Source organism: Biomphalaria glabrata, chromosome 9, assembly GCF_947242115.1.
Source record: "Biomphalaria glabrata chromosome 9, xgBioGlab47.1, whole genome shotgun sequence".
Classification (NCBI taxonomy): Eukaryota; Metazoa; Mollusca; class Gastropoda; family Planorbidae; genus Biomphalaria; species Biomphalaria glabrata.
The window spans coordinates 7,312,546-7,330,154 of record NC_074719.1 but is presented as its reverse complement, the minus strand read 5'-3'; the positions used below and the strand labels follow the sequence as shown (position 1 = coordinate 7,330,154).

The following is a 17,609-nucleotide window of genomic DNA, read 5'->3' as shown; positions in this document are numbered from 1 at the left end:
ACCCAGAGAAACACTACCCAGAGAAACACTACCAAGAGAAACACTACTCAGCGAAACACTACCCAGAGAAACACTACCCAGAGAAACACTACCAAGAGAAACACTACCCAGAGAAACACTACCCATAGAAACACTACCAAGAGAAACACTACCAAGAGAAACACTACCCAGAGAAACACTACCAAGAGAAACACTACCCAGAGAAACACTACCAAGAGAAACACTACCCAGAGAAACACTACCAAGAGAAACACTACCCAGAGAAACACTACCAAGAGAAACACTACCCAGAGAAACACTACCAAGAGAAACACTACCCAGAGAAACACTACCCAGAGAAACACTACCCAGAGAAACACTACCCAGAGAAACACTACCAAGAGAAACACTACCAAGAGAAACACTACCCAGAGAAACACTACCCAGAGAAACACTACCCAGAGAAACACTACCAAGAGAAACACTACTCAGAGAAACACAACCCAGAGAAACACAACCCAGAGAAACACTACCCAGAGAAACACTACCCAGAGAAACACTACCCAGAGAAACACTACCCAGAGAAACACTATCCAGACAAACACTACCCAGACAAACACTACCCAGAGAAACACTACCCAGAAAAACACTACCCAGAGAAAGACTACCCAGAGAAACACTACCCAGAGAAACACTACCCAGAGAAACACTACCAAGAGAAACACTACTCAGCGAAACACTACCCAGAGAAACACTACCCAGAGAAACACTACCAAGAGAAACACTACCCAGAGAAACACTACCCATAGAAACACTACCAAGAGAAACACTACCAAGAGAAACACTACCAAGAGAAACACTACCCAGAGAAACACTACCAAGAGAAACACTACCCAGAGAAACACTACCAAGAGAAACACTACCCAGAGAAACACTACCAAGAGAAACACTACCCAGAGAAACACTACCAAGAGAAACACTACCCAGAGAAACACTACCAAGAGAAACACTACCCAGAGAAACACTACCCAGAGAAACACTACCAAGAGAAACACTACCCAGAGAAACACTACCCAGAGAAACACTACCCAGAGAAACACTACCCAGAGAAACACTACAAAGAGAAACACTACCAAGAGAAACACTACTCAGAGAAACACAACCCAGAGAAACACAACCCAGAGAAACACTACCCAGAGAAACACTACCCAGAGAAACACTACCCAGAGAAACACTACCCAGAGAAACACTACCCAGAGAAAGACTACCCAGAGAAACACTACCCAGAGAAAGACTACCCAGAGAAACACTACACAGAGAAAGACTACCCAGAGAAACACTACCTAGAGAAAGACTACCCAGAGAAACACTACCAAGAGAAACACTACCCAGAGAAACACTACCAAGAGAAACACTACTCAGAGAAACACTACCCAGAGAAACACTACTCAGAGAAACACTACCCAGAGAAACACTATCCAGACAAACACTACTCAGCGAAACACTACCCAGAGAAACACTACCCAGAGAAACACTACCAAGAGAAACACTACACAGAGAAACACTACCCAGAGAAACACTATCCAGACAAACACTACCCAGACAAACACTACCCAGAGAAACACTACCCAGAAAAACACTACCCAGAGAAAGACTACCCAGAGAAACACTACCCAGAGAAACACTACCAAGAGAAACACTACTCAGCGAAACACTACCCAGAGAAACACTACCCAGAGAAACACTACCAAGAGAAACACTACCCAGAGAAACACTACCCAGAGAAACACTACCAAGAGAAACACTACCCAGAGAAACACTACCAAGAGAAACACTACCCAGAGAAACACTACCAAGAGAAACACTACCCAGAGAAACACTACCAAGAGAAACACTACCCAGAGAAACACTACCAAGAGAAACACTACCCAGAGAAACACTACCCAGAGAAACACTACCAAGAGAAACACTACCAAGAGAAACACTACCCAGAGAAACACTACCCAGAGAAACACTACCAAGAGAAACACTACCATGAGAGGCACTACCAAACAATACAATCAGACCTACCTTCACATTCATTAGAATGAGTACTGTTTCCCATCAGCCAAGGTTTGTTGTTGTACAAAGACAAACACGTTTCACAATGTTGCCCAGTGGTATTGTGTATACAGTTACATCCTGCCCCATTCTGCGGATAACGAAGACACAGTTAACAATGGTCGACTCGCATGCAAATAAATCACTAATATCTAACTTACTAGAACAAAATCTAACTCACTAGAACAAAATCTAACTCACTAGAACAAAATCTAACTCACTAGAACAAAATCTAACTCACTAGAACGAAATCTAACTCACTAGAACAAAATCATCTAACTCACTAGAACAAAATATAACTCACTAGAACAACACGTCCTCACTCTCTAGCATCTCTGACGTAACACACACACGGGACGTATAACATTCAATTATGACAGACCACATCTTAGTTTCAGCATTCTCCACCGCCAAAAAAAACAACTAACACTCCCTTTTCTCGTCGTAACCTTGGAAACACACACACTCCATATCAGGTTTGTGAAACACTGAGATATAACTCTGTAGCTCAATTTGTTTCTTAGGAAAACAAAAGCCTCCATTTTGATATTTTCTTTACAAAAAAAAAAATTCAAGACTTACTGGACCATTACACGTTGCAGCGTGACCAAAACATTTGCACGTGACGTAGATATCCAGATAGTCGACTGCAACATATGACATCATCGGTGACGTGTTCACTGGTGCCGTGAAGTAAAACTGTATGGCAGAGGCAGTTAGTTTTGATATCGTGCCGATGTTGTTTTTTAGAATAGTGTCATATGGTCCCCACGGATAGACAATCTACAGACAAACAAGCAATAAGAAAAAAATAATACTTTTTAAAAACAAGGCTTATCTAAGGGAAGGAACCGCTAACTACTGCCGTTTATCTGAACATACAGGAGTTTATCTCCCTTTCTGCTATATAAAACAAAATTAATTAATTAGTACTAAATGATATAGTAATTTCTTAATTTTGGGTTGATTCGTGTATTGTTATCAACTATGAATGATTATGCGAAATTAAAACGTGCCAAAGTGTAATAAGGGACTAAATTTATATATATAGCACACTTTTTCTTTCCATGTGACTTTCAAGATCCTATGGAGACATCTCAAATGGAATGAGCTCAGTTTTCTCTCTTGCTTTGCGTAGGTGGTCCATGATTCCTTGCCATACTGTAGTGCACTCATAACGCATGCCTTGTAGACTTCCATTTTGGTCACCGAAGTTAGCTTCTGGTTTTCCCAAACTCTTGGCCTGAGTCTAGCGAAGGTCAAGGCAGCCTTCCCTATGAGTTTTTTTATCTCCTCTTCTACTAACAGGTCATCTTTAATTATGGATCCCAGAGGTCACATGGAAAGAAAAAGTGTGCAATACTGAGATCCTTGCGCGATCCCAGCATCTTTACAGCCCTCAGACAATGCCGTTTGCGCTGGCTTGGACATGTTCGCCGGATGGAGGACAAGCGCATCCCGAAAGTCCTCCTCTATGAACTCGCTACTGGCACAAGAAAAACTGGTCGCCCCCACCTCCGTTACATAGATGTAATGAAACGGGACCTCAAATCGGTGAACATCAATACTGACCATTGGGAAGACATAGCTCTAGACCGCAACAGATGGAGAGAGACAGTGACCAGGAAAGCTATGGACAGTGAAAGAACATGGGTCTCAGCTCAGGAAGGAAAACGTACAAATGGCCAGCTCCTCTACCACCGAAGCAAAAGCCACCTTAACCTGCGCTATATGTGGACGGGAGTGTCTCTCCAAAATGGGGCTTCACAGCCACATGAGAAGGTATTGCTCTGAGATGAACCATAGTCGTTCTACGACTGAAGGAGGCCAATAAATAAATATATATATATATATATGTATATATATATATATATATATAAATATATATATATATATATATATATATATATATATATATGCATCTCTCATTAAGTAGCACTTATTCCCTTTATTTCGAAATCAAACAAAATAATTAATCACCAACAATTAACTAATAGTTTAATTTTTTTCATTGATTCATGTCTTATTGTGCAAAATTTTTAACTTCATTCGAAAATGAGAAATGGGAGAATAAAACAACATGTTCAAACTTTTTACCAGAGTTGATAAAAGCTTTCTAAAACTATGAACACATAAAAAAATACTATTTGAAAAAAAGGACAGTTTATGTTTAGTGCAATTGTAGCAATTAGTTTGGATCATTCATGTGGCCACATATGCGATGGACCTAAGCAAATAAATCTCTGCGATATAAATATCTTTACCAATTGTTTTTGTTTAGCTTTTAACTTTCTTAATTATCTACGATTCTATCACTTGTCTGGACCAGTTGTGAAAGGGGAGGGAAGAAGGGGGGTATCTTGTGAATGTTTACATGATCGTTTTTGAAATGCATAAAAAATTCACTCAGGGCTCAAGATTTCTCAAGGGGACTAACTTAACTTATATCCCCACATCTGTCAAGTACAATTTCTTTCCCTTGTTTGAGAAACCAAACAAAATAAATAATTACCAGTAGTTAATTAACTCATTGGTTGTTCTATATATTGATTCTTGTGGTGTCAGGTAAACGAAATAATTGTGCAAACTTTCAGCTGAATCCGAGATTGGGTGAGGGAGAAATAACTTGTACACATTTTTTTTACCACAGGCAGACAGAGTGAGTTGATAGAAACTTTGTAAAAATACAAAATCTTAACATCTAAAAAAATGTAGAAAGAAAACAGACTATAAGTTGTATGTTATGAGAACAAATTAGGTATGGTTTGTATCAGATTAGATCGATATGGTTAGGATCGCATCGGATTGACTTGGATGAAGCTGGATCCGATCATATTGTATCTGTTCGTCGTTGAAAAATAGAATAGGCCGGTACAGGGATCAAACATCCATGGGAAACTGGCATGCCAACAAACCTACAAATGATGAAAGCAAAAACGCAGAATAGAGACCTGGAAAGATGAAGAAGCAAAGATGGCAGCATGGAATAGACCCAACTGAGGGGAATAGTTCAGAACACAGTTTTAACAGTCTGATGGCGAGGTACTGTTGCGGCCCTATGCTCCACTTGGAGTCAGAAGGGTTAAAGTAAGTTCATTAGTAGACAAACTCAAAGTCAACACACAATACAACTCAACTTACTTCGTTGAGGTCGTTCTCCAACTTAACATTATAACAAAATGGGAGACTGAAGTCTGGAGATCTTGGGCTTAGTGAAATATTTGGGAAAGTCTGCTGACAATTAGATGAAAAGTAATAAAGCGGTGTCCACTCTTTGCTGGATAAGTCCATTTTGCGAACAATGAAAGACGGAACTGTATTGAAAATGTCTGTTCTTTCAAAAGGCGTGGTAAAGGAGATGTCTATCTGAAAAGTAAATAAGAGAACAATGTTATCCAAGTACTAAGTAAATTTGTGTAAATAAGAGAACAATGTTATCCAAGTACTAAGTAAATTTGTGTAAATAAGAGAACAATGTTATCCAAGTATCGGGTAAATTAGTGTAAATAAGAGAACAATGTTATCCAAGTACTAAGTAAATTTGTGTAAATAAGAGAACAATGTTATCCAAGTACGAAGTAAATTTGTGTAAATAAGAGAACAATGTTATCCAAGTATCGGGTAAATTAGTGTAAATAAGAGAACAATGTTATCCAAGTACTAAGTAAATTTGTGTAAATAAGAGAACAATGTTTTCCAAAATTGAAACTATATGCTACTGTTAATTGTAGGTTCACTAGATTTTTTTTTTGGTCACTCTGAAAACACTGAACACTTTAATTCCTTAGGGGAGAAGTGAAAGCCAAATAATATATTTTTGAACCAGGGTAACTTATACTAAGATTTAGATTAAACTATATGAAATTTATGTAGCACTTAAAAATTGTGTTTTCTTACCATTTGTATAAGAAACTCATCTGTAAAGTTCACAGTGATATATTGGGGCTTAATTGAGCCGCCTGTCTGTGAGTCTATCATAAGTTCTGACTGCCAGTACGTTGGCTGTGCCATACTTGTGTCATCATCATACAAGTTCGTGGGCTGTAGTGCTGAAGCGTTGCATGTATATGGCGCAGTGTCTGATGTATCAAGGCTCCTGTACTGGGTGGTTGAACCACTACCGCATACAGAGCTGACAGAGAGCGAACGTGATGGGAAGCTGGAGAAAGATTGGAATATAGAGGGGGCAGGTGGAAAACATCCTGTTCGTAGACATGTTGAAACTTGACTAACGATCTCTGAACATAAGGTGAAGTATATAGCAATGCACAACCAATATCTTCCATTCACTGCGCTGGAACGACGGGAAAAAAATATCCACATTTTTGGTCTATATAGGCCAGGTTCAACTTGAGCGCATTATTAAGAAAGCTCATATAGTATCAGACCTGGCAAGAGTGACAAAAAGTGTAACTAATTATTAAAATAATAAGATAATTTTATTATACATTTAAACAAAGATCAGTTCTTTAATCTTCTCTAAGAATAAAATATAGCGTATTCTAAATATTTTTCGCATACATGTTTTTATTTTAATTACAAAAATGTAATTGGTAACTACCTTCTATGTGAGTCGATATTACTCGTTGTAAATCTTTTATGTCTAACAAGACTTAGAAATTGAAAATATATATTTCATTTTGTTTACTATTCCATTTAATTTAGTAAAGATTACTGTGGGAGTGGGCAACTAATTTAAGAGAATTAAAAATATCTTTTTGCCTTTGCTTCTCTATTACATTTTAAAAATGTATAAAATCTTTTATATTCTTTTTTTTTTTGAAGGAACCTCAGTAATTTATAAGAAAAGATATAGTTCTACTCTTTATTTAAGGGGACAAAACCTTACATATTTAGCCATATTGCCTGAAGTATTTATGAATAAGATATAGTCCTACTCTTGTGTTGCTAAAGGGAAGAGTATTTAGAAAAATTAGTTTCAAGATTTAAAAAAAACAACTTTGTCATTAATTAACGAGTGTAATAAAACGTGTTCTTTTGGTAGTTAGAAAATTTAAAAATTAATACAGACAAAAATGTAGCGTTAAAAAAACATTGTTGGCACGACCTAATGGTACAGAGTCATTTCAAAGCTTTTATGTATCTATTTATTTTTCAATGACTTGTTGTGGTTGTTGTTTTTTTCATTTATCAAAATAGTGCGAAGAATTTATTTTTGTAAAAAGTAAAGCCCTTCTCTAAGACGATCTATGGGGCAGATAATGGTAAAGGCCATCTGTTTCTGTAGCCCACGATTAACTAGGGTGTCACGTGGCCAACACAACTACCAACAGGCTTTACTTTTCCCAATAATCTTCAGATACAGACGGGTGGACTTACGGGCGCCGAAAAGATCCCGAAATTAATGTCATAGCCCTCACCAGGATTCAAACTTGGACCAAAACTTTCTTTTTACCAATTTCAAGCAGGATTCAGGTGAATGTGAAATTGAATATTTCCAATAACCTTTTAAGCTTTGTATAAAGTCAAAGTGTGACACTGAAAGTGACCTAATAGAGAATGAAGGAGTGCGGTCATTATTGTGTAAGGCTAATTTGTTTAAATTAATTTAAATAATCTTTTCCATTGTGTAGCCTCCCTTTGCTTTAGAAATAATTGAGTAGCCTCCCTTTGTGTTCGAAATAAATGTTTTATTTAGATTAAAATTCACACAAAGTCTTAACTATTTTCTATGTCACAGGTAACAATGTTCTTACTTTCTCTGTACACGATCAATGAAATGTTTCTCATACATCCATACAGGCTTAACAAAATATTTGAACAGATCACTTTCAATTCTCAACGAATAGTCCAGATATATTCTTCCGTTGAAATAAACAACTATTTAAAACAATGCTAGCGTTTGTTGTTTTTAGCAGTACAAAGCACATGTCTGACACAGCCACACACTTAGTGCATATGTTCCTTTCTCCAGCGCATGTGTGTGTATGTGTAAGTGAGTGCGTGAGCAGAGCGTGAAATCAATATGCAAATTAGCCCAGTGCAACAGGCGGTGTTTATATCTGCTTCAGTTTTTTTTTCCCCTAAGAGCGCGAGCTCCTCGCGTCATTGGTGACACACAAGCGTACCACAACTGTTCTCTTGATGACTAAACGATTAAAAACTAATTTGCATACAAAAAAAATGCGAATGGTTTTTACCAGAATGACGAAAAAGTATGACGTAATAGTTAGAAGTGCAAAAGACACAAAAGAGTGGATAGCCACGTTCGATAATTGAGTTGTTTTAAATTAACGCAGAATTGAACTGAAAGATATTACTTTGGTTAGCCTGATGCGTGAACCCGTGTATGTGTACATGGGTTGGGGGATGTTTGGGGCACGACTCCGAAATGTCAAAACATAGAGCCACATGTCTTGGACATATCGATGCCCCCAATTTATCTTATGTCTTGGTTTATCAGAAATCCGTCAAAAGGAGGACATGTCCTCTTTTTTTTTTTTTTTTGCTTTCTCTCTGTTGTTTATAACTCATATACAAAAGAAAAAAAATGTTTATTGACAACCTCCTTTTTATATATTACTAATACAGACGTTACTTCAAAAGAGAAGACAATTTAGTTCATAAATATCCGTAATCTATGCTTGCTGGAATGATAAACTAATGTGTGAAAAATCGATTGGTCTCAGAAATATGTTAATTAATATAGATCTAAGATAAGACATAATCTAGATCTAGTTTCGGCAGTTGATTTACAACTTGATAGACGAACATGTCTCATTTAATAAATGTTAAGCCTCATTTTTACAGTTCACATTTCCCGATCTCCTCCTTGGTAATGGTTTGCCCTCCTTTTTGTCCTTCTCAGCGAGTTAGTGTATGAAACTCCAGCCACATCTCTGTTTATTCATTTCTAATGTTGCTGTATTTCATTGCTTATAAAAAACAAATCGGATCTCTGCAATATACACCAAGGGCAGACTACTGTGTTTAAAATTGACTAGATTAACACCTTTAGTAAACTCATTAAATTTAGAAAGCCTTCAGGAGAGAAGTTCAAAAGTAAACTATCATGGAATCCACATATTGATGAAACTACAAAAAAATCAAACAAAGCATTAGGATTTATTAAAAGAAATTTCTATAAATCAAATAAGAACATAAAACTAAAATGTTATTTAACCTTGGTTAGGCCAATAATAGAATATGCATCCTCCGTTTGGGACCCCTCAACTCATGAAAACATTAAGAAACTGGAACAGACACAAAATAGAGCTGTGAGATTCATAACAAACGAATATTCACATTTGACTAGAGTAACACCTTTAGTAAAATCACTAAATTTAGAAAGCCTTTAGGACAGAAGGCTCAAAAGTAAAGTAGCAATTATACACAAAACACTGAACCATAATCTTCAAATACAAAAACAAAATTTAATAAAATACACAGAAAGACACAAAGATAAAGGCACACTTCTTGTTACAAATGCTAGGACAAATTTGTACAAATGCTACTTCTTCCCTAGTGCTATTAGAGCATGGAATGGGTTGCCTGAGCTGGCCAGGAAAACCAGTGACTTGGTAAAATTTAAGTCATTGGTTGACATCATGACATGCATAACTAAATGCATGACGCGTAGTACGAAATCATCTTTTTTTTTTGAAATAACGTCAGTATCATATAGGATAAGATAAGATAAATCCGTCATGTTAATCTTATCATTTATTTTGCTTCCTCTCCCTTTCTCTCTCTCAGTAGTATGACTCATGTGGAATTGATTTTTTTGTAATTAAACTCTAATATTTTGTTTTTTAAATTGCTTTGCGCACCAAAACTAATTTCCTTCGAAGACAGAAAGTGCAAAGCAGTTTCCTGTGACGTAATGCACAGACAACACAGACGTGCTTAGAGACCGCCACACAGTCGGCCATTTCCCCCCACATTAATGCCGTCTTTTTAGTATCGGCGTAAGTTTCAGCTCCAGGAAAAGGGTGTTTCAACCCTTTGGGCCTTCATTCTCACCCCCCCCCCCCGACCAGCCAAGATGCGAACGTTAACTTGTCTATAACCAGGACTTCCTCTTCTGCTAACTGCCCGAACAGCCTCTGGACTTTGTAAGGTAAACACTGAACTCGCCCTATCTTCGATATGTCGTACAGACCTGCCTGTCAAAAAGTAATCAAGCCTGATGCGCCAGAGATCAGGGATATGACTGTAGAGGAATACGTTCGCCCACCCTGTACGCCCCTGTATCCGCCCTGTAACCGCAAGGTTCGTTCACCAGAACCGGAGCCAGAAATGCCTATCTGCCCCTGCCCACCGCCAAGTCTGCCGCCCTGCCGTAATCGCCCTAACGACGAGGAGTGCTGCAAGATTTCTGGATCTGCCCCCAGAAAGTAAGAACACTATATTAGTAGATTTATATAAATCTTGAAGTTTGATTATTATTGTCTATTGCACTCAGTTGTAAATCTAGCTTCGCGACTCTAGATCTAGATCTATATAGATCTAAATGAAACGTAGTGTACCGGTACTTAAACGAAATATAGTCTAAATACTAGATCTACACTAGGATCTATATTATAGAAGTTATAGCCTATGAATCTAGATCTACTTGGTGTTTTAAACTGACTTAATATAGAATCTAAATCTTATTTAGATTTAGTCAAAATCAATAGGGTTAGATCTAGATCTTCGTCTCAAAGTGCTGTCAATTAAGAACAGAGCGATACAAAAACTCGTTCGTTCCTTATTCAGTCAGACTATATCAACGCCACTCGTTGATCGGGAAACATGAAAAGGACCAAGATGCCTGTTTGAGTGTTTATAGTCGCTGAATGAACTAATCAATTAACTATTGGTAATTAATTATTTTGTTTGGTATTGAACAAGGGAAGAAATCGTATTTGACAGATGTGGTGGTATAAGCTGAATTAGTCCCCTTGAGGAATTTTGAGCACTGGGGAATTATTATTTTTTTTTTATGCATTTAAAAAACGATCATGTAAACATTTACAAAGATATCCCTTCATCCCTCCCCTTTTCAAAACTGGTCCAGACCCATTGCGCATTGCGAAAGCTAAAAGCATGAAATTGGGCTCAACAAAAACAATTCATTGGTAAAAAATATTTCTTTATTAGTCTAGATCTATTACGAATTTAAATACTTAACTGATCCAAACTAATTAATATAATTACAGTTTTAAAATCTTTGTTTGTTTTTTTTTACAGAAAGTATTTATAGCGGCCCCCGAAAGGGGAATAGACTCTAAGTTTTGTGTGGTCTGTCTGTCCGTCCGTCCGTCTCGTTTATATCTCGTAAACTAGAAAAGATATTGAAAATCTGACATCATGATACTTTAAACCATTCAAAGTGCTGATACAACGGCTACTTTTTTATTTTCTGAAAGCGAAAAATTTAATTTTTTAAATCAACTATTCAAGCAGTTTTTTCATAAAAACATAATTTTTACTATTCACTATTAATAGTAACAAACACGAGAGACTATTTAGTAAGGGAGATGACCATTTACCATATTTTTAACATATTTAGGCATACGGTTGTTTTTTTTTACAATTGTATTGCAATGTTAAGCAAGTTCTGTCATTATACCTACTACTACTATTACAAAAAAACAAAACATTTTTAGTTTTATTTTTAAAGTGAAATAATCTATTTAGTATACATATAAGTGGAAAATAATTTAAAAAAAAAAGAACTACAGGAAAGCTTTAAATAAGATATTGACCCTTCATATGTCCATTACGTCAATTAGATATTCATTATAAGACATTAGGCCAGGTTCATATTGAACTTCTCCTTCACGTTCACCTATACCTTGGGTCTGCTGGACCGTTGGGGCACCACACAAGATCTGTCAACATTCTTTCTCAATTTTTCTCTGTCATTTGTCTTTGATAGAATTTCATTCTGATATTCTTTCTGAAAATATTGTTTACCTGCCTACGTCGACCACTTCGGTGGCCGATTTTGAGTTTGTGTTTCCACACTAACTGTCTTAGTAACCTTGTTTTATATTTTTCTTGTTAAGTGTCCCTACAATATGCGTCTTAGAACAAACGTCATGCAGTGCGACGATCCGAAGTCATTTTGACGACAGTCAAGATTTCATAATATTGAAAAAACAACAACGACAAAACAACAACGACAAAACAACAACGACAAAACAACAACAAAACAACAACGACAAAACAACAACGACAAAACAACAACAACGACAAAACAACAACGACAAAACAACAACGGCAAAACAACAAGGACAAAACAACAACGACAAAACAACAACAACGACAAAACAACAACGACAAAACAACAACGGCAAAACAACAAGGACAAAACAACAACGACAAAACAACAACGGCAAAACAACAACGACAAAACAACACAAAACAACAACGACAAAACAACAACGACAAAACAACAACGACAAAACAACAACAAAACAACGACAAAACAACAACGACAAAACAACAACGACGACAAAACAACAACGACAAAACAACAACAACGACAAAACAACAACGACAAAACAACGACGACGACAAAACAACACAAAACAACAACGACAAAACAACAACGACAAAACAACAACGACAAAACAACACAAAACAACAACGACAAAACAACAACACAAAACAACAACGACAAAACAACAACGACAAAACAACAACGACAAAACAACAACGACGACAAAACAACAACGACAAAACAACAACAACGACAAAACAACAACGACAAAACAACAACGACAAAACAACACAAAACAACAACGACAAAACAACAACGACAGAACAACAACACAAAACAACAACAACGACAAAACAATAACAACAATGAATAACTTTTCATTATCCTTCTGTGATAACTAAAGAATAGGGTTAACAAATTAAAACTACATCAGGTCGGCTTTTGGCTGCACAGTGCCGGGTGACAGTCTTTGCGTAATTGTGTTGACCAGATTAGAGCTACATTATTTCCCAGCTCCTTTCTTCTATTCCACTCCAATCTTCCACGTGATTTAATTTCATCTCCCAGACCCACCCCTTCCAGCTCTTCACTTTTTCTCCTTTTTCTTTGTCTTCTTTATCCGTCCAAAGAAAGATTCAATTTTAAAGTTCAATATATCTGCTCAGCTATTGCAATAGTCTGTTATTCCCCTTTTGAAACTTTTGATGTTTGTAAATTTATACCGGAACTTAGTTACAGCTTAAAGTAGTGTCAGGAACCCTAGTTCCCTGCTCGGACCTGAGACCAGAGTATTGCCTCCGTTCCTATCGAGAGTGGCAGGATCGGTGGGAGGCTGAGACCCACAACAAACTCAGACAGATTGTGGCGGCCCACATCTAAGGGTCTGACAAGGCGTGGAAGCACGACCATGTCCAGTCTTAGGATTGGCCACACCTACATCACGCACTCCTTTGTGCTGAAGAGAGAGGTGCCCACTTTGTGGGTACTGTGACTCTCGTCTCACCGTGGAACATATCCTCATTGATTGCCCCAGATACCAGGATATTAGGGGAAAATTTTTCAGAGCGCACAACTTAAAAACACTGTTCGATAGTGTCAACCCTGGGAAGGTACTGGGCTTTGTCCGGGAGGTTGTGTCGTCTTCTAAGGTTTGATTTGTGATAGGGCAAAGAAATTGTGAACATATAATATTTACAACAGATTTTTATTAAATTAATACATTTTTACTATTAACTGAATAGACTTTGTTTTTAATGTCTTAACTGTATAAAATTTAGCTCTTCTAATATGAAGGGAGAGTAACCCTTGAAGGATTATGGGCACGACATGGCCTAAATTGTGCCGATGTGTCAAAAACCCAAAATACTTACATCTTTTATAATGCATACAACATAATTTCGTCATCGAGATTTCTGTGAAACTGACCCATTTAGTAACGGATTATTTCTGTTTCAGATTCCCCAAACCATAGTGAGATTGTCAACGTGATGTCAGGCTTCAGAAGATTGGTTTCTGCCCGTAAGTGTCATTTACTTCGCATATAAAAACAAAACTTCAAAATAATGCTGTAGACTTTGTGCTAAAATTTGTCAAGAAATAGATACAAAGACTTACTTAAGGATATGAACCACCTTATATTTTACTTAGAGCTAGGTGGCTGAGTTGATAAGCGCGTTCTCCGGAGAGTTTTGAGTTCGAATCCCCGTGAAGACTGGAATTTTTTAGATTTGATTTTTTGAAATCCCCCCCCCCGAGTCCAACTATCTTCAATTGGTACCTGACATAGTTTGGGAAAGTAAAGGCAGTTTGTCGGCCATTAAAACATTAACATCATCTGCCCCCTCCCCCTCCTAATTGGTTAGGTCCAAATAAGTAATTTTTAAATTGAATGCATACTTTCTTTGCTAGGGATTGTGTGTGCGTGTGTGTATTTGAAATGTTAGTTTTTTAATGAATAGCTTAGATAATAGGCGAAATGAATTATGTGGCCCCAAATGAAATAGAAAAAATAGATTATATTTAACAATTGATCCTAGTTTTTCCATTTTTATTTTCTAAAAAAAAAATTGAGTCCTAGCTAGGCCCCAACCAATTGTAGGCCCTTGGAGGCTGCCTAGTTTGCCTATGCCTAATGCCGGCCCTGCATCTAAAGAAAAGCTTGAGGGCCAAAGAGTTTGTTTTTTTAACTTGCTCTTCTCTCCAGCAGCACCACTTTATGAATGTTAGACTAAACATTCATTTCATTAAAAACACGTCATTTTATTTTCATTTAATGTATACAACATTTGGGATCAATGGCTGAATCGCGAAAACTGTTTGTCTAATTACTTGAGAATGGGAGGGGGTGCGCTCTAGGTCGAATATTGATGTATAGGCCCTACTAGCAAAATTTGACTCGAGTTGTTGCTGAGCGTTTTTTTTTTTAAATTTTGATTAAATAAAATGTATATCAAATCACTCTTTCTGTCTGTCTGCCTGTCTGTCTGGTAAAATATTAGTACACGTTATTTCTCCCACACCCTTTCCCGGATTAAGCTGAAACTTTGCACGATTATTTATTTTACCTGACAACACAAGAATCAATTTAAAAAAAATAACCAATTAACTATTGGTAATTAGGCCTATTTATTTTATTATTAATTATTTTGTTTGGAAAGAAATCGTATTTCACAGGTGTGTTGGTACAAGTTGAATTAGTCCCGTTGATGACTCGAGCCCTGAGTGAACATTTTTTTAAAAATTAATGCCTTTAAAAAAAAAAAAAAAGATCATGTAAACATTCACCAAGATACCTCCTTCTTCCCTCCCCCTTTCACAACTGGCCCAGTCAAGTGATAGGATCATAGTGCATTGAGAAAGCTAAAAGCTTAACAAAAACAACTGGTAAAAATATTTCTAATCTACTCTATGTCAATTACACATATTTTTTCTAAGCACTTTTTATGTTTGTCTTTTTTCTATCGTCAGCTAACTGTTGGTCACATTTGGCAGCACCTTAACTGAGTTTGTGTTTGTTTATTTTGACTAAACTTATCCAATTTTGTTTGTTGTTAATCATCACAAACAAGGGTTACTTGCGTAGTCTACTGTTTTTGGTTGTTAAATTGTAAAAGTAGCCTACCTTTTTACAAAGTAATACAAAGCTGATATCAACTCACTCTGTCTGTCTGTCTGGTAAAAAGTGTGTACACGTTATTTCTCCCTCACTAATTCTCAGATCAAGTTGAAACTTTGCGCAATTATTCACCGACATAGGACATGAATCAGTAAAAAGTATTAACCAATTAGTCAATTAATGGCTGGTAACTAATTATTTTATAGGATATAAATACGTGAAATACTGCATTCCTCGTTAATCTTCGGACTCTCAGCATAGGGTGGGAGGGGGGGGGGGGTTTCATTGGCCTCCTTCAGTCGTAGAACGACTTATGGTTCATCTCGAACACTTTTTCATGTGACTGTGGAGCCCTAATTTGGAGAGACACTCCCGTCCACATATATGCTTTGGTGGTAAAGGAGCCGGCCATTTTTCGTATCTCACGCTTTTCTTCAAGAGTCGAGGCCCATGTTTTCTCGCTGTCCATAGCTTTCTTGGTCACCGTCTCTCTCCAACTAGTGCGGTCTAGGGCTATGTCTTTCCAATTTTCAGTGTCAATGTTCACTGATTTTGAAATCATAGGGGGGTAATCGTTAAGTATTTATCTTTCCTCTTCATTGAGATACACTTATTAATATTTGTTTAATAAACATTTCAGTAAAAATGAAACTAAATGTTACAGCATAAAAATTCGTGACATTCGTAATCCACAGATATTCTCAATGAGACGGATCCCTTGAAAACAGCTCCCAGCTTGCCCTGCTATGTAGCCTACTTGGACATTTTAAAGTCAACATGTGCACACAGTTCGGTCCACTGAAATACAGCTCCGTGAAAATAAAATGGCTTTAAACTATGCAATGTTGAATTTCTTATTAACTTTGTCTGGCTATGTTGTTTTCTATGTCAGTGATGTTTTTAAAGCCATTGTATGCAACTTTGCTTTAATGCTCAAGTTTTATTACGTTGCTTTCTCTCTCTCTCTCTCTTTCACTAAACATATATACATTTTAATGTTCTCAAGATGATGGCTCGTAATCTCTGATCACATTGTCGATTTCGACTCACAGCCAAATTTAGGTGTTTTCAAGTGCGACATTTCCACTGTAATCTATGACCCGAATGTAAGTTGATGGTTTTTTAAATATTTGAAAGTCAAGGACGCTATAACATCATTGTTGCCAACTATTAAAACGTGCTACAAGCAAAAGAGCTTAGACATGAAATTGCACAGTGCTAAAACGTACTAAAAGCAAAAGAGCTTAGACATGAAATTGCACAGTGCTAGAACGTGCTAAAAGCAAAAGTGCTTAGACATGTAGGCCTAATTGCACAGTGCTAAAACGTGCAAACAGTTTTTCGAATGCCTTCAAAACTACCAGTTAATCAACACTCCTATAAAACGTTGAACCAAATATCTATCTATATATAAAATATATATTTAAATGAAAAGTAAGTTTGCCAATAAACATTTTTTATGATGTTTATAACTCAAATCAAATTGCTCCTGTAAGTAGGTATGCGAGTTGAATCAGTATTTCTTGGACAAAACTGTTGTAACACAGCAATAAAGGGTAGATAATCCGGTAGATGATGTTATAAAAGGGTATTAAAAGATTTATATTTCACAGGGTAGGCTATTATTTTTGTTAGTAGGCTACTAAAATATGAAGCCAATTTCGTTTTTCAAAAAAGAATGTAGGCTTATTACCATGTAAATAAAAGTCCTTAAAATTTAAATATTCAAAGTTCTTTGAAGTCGGAAAATATGAAATGTTAAGATAAAATAATTTGTATTGGTCCATTAAAAATGAAAATATGTCTGAACTACAATTCACCACCTCAGCGTAACTACTATAACAATAACAATATAGATGCAGTTACTAACATCATTCACTCACCAAAGACATGCATTCACAACCAGAGCTTAATGAATTAGACTTCTATGTGACGACAGATGATCTTGTAACACTGACCGAAAGT

General features: G+C 36.7%; 1 protein-coding gene and 1 long non-coding RNA gene across 3 annotated transcripts in view; one reads left to right on the top strand and one right to left on the bottom strand.

The window, feature by feature from the left end:
- The window catches only part of LOC106066775 (laminin subunit gamma-1-like), a 66,034-nt gene extending 58,003 nt beyond the window's left edge, over positions 1–8,031 (bottom strand). For both annotated transcript variants that reach the window (XM_056041589.1, XM_056041592.1), the window contains exons 1-5: positions 7,797–8,031; positions 5,977–6,467; positions 5,221–5,445; positions 2,662–2,862; positions 2,050–2,170 (exon numbers count right to left, since the gene is read on the bottom strand). In XM_056041589.1, coding sequence (XP_055897564.1) covers positions 2,050–2,170; positions 2,662–2,862; positions 5,221–5,445; positions 5,977–6,402 — 973 coding nt within the window. In that variant the 5' untranslated portion in view covers positions 6,403–6,467; positions 7,797–8,031. The remainder of the gene's footprint in view (positions 1–2,049; positions 2,171–2,661; positions 2,863–5,220; positions 5,446–5,976; positions 6,468–7,796) is intronic.
- Positions 8,032–9,928: 1,897 nt separating this feature from the next.
- LOC129928356 (uncharacterized) lies at positions 9,929–16,487 on the top strand. The gene is made up of 3 exons (XR_008779970.1): positions 9,929–10,436; positions 13,985–14,047; positions 16,340–16,487. It is a non-coding gene; the product is annotated as an uncharacterized LOC129928356 (long non-coding RNA).
- Positions 16,488–17,609: the final 1,122 nt, after the last annotated feature.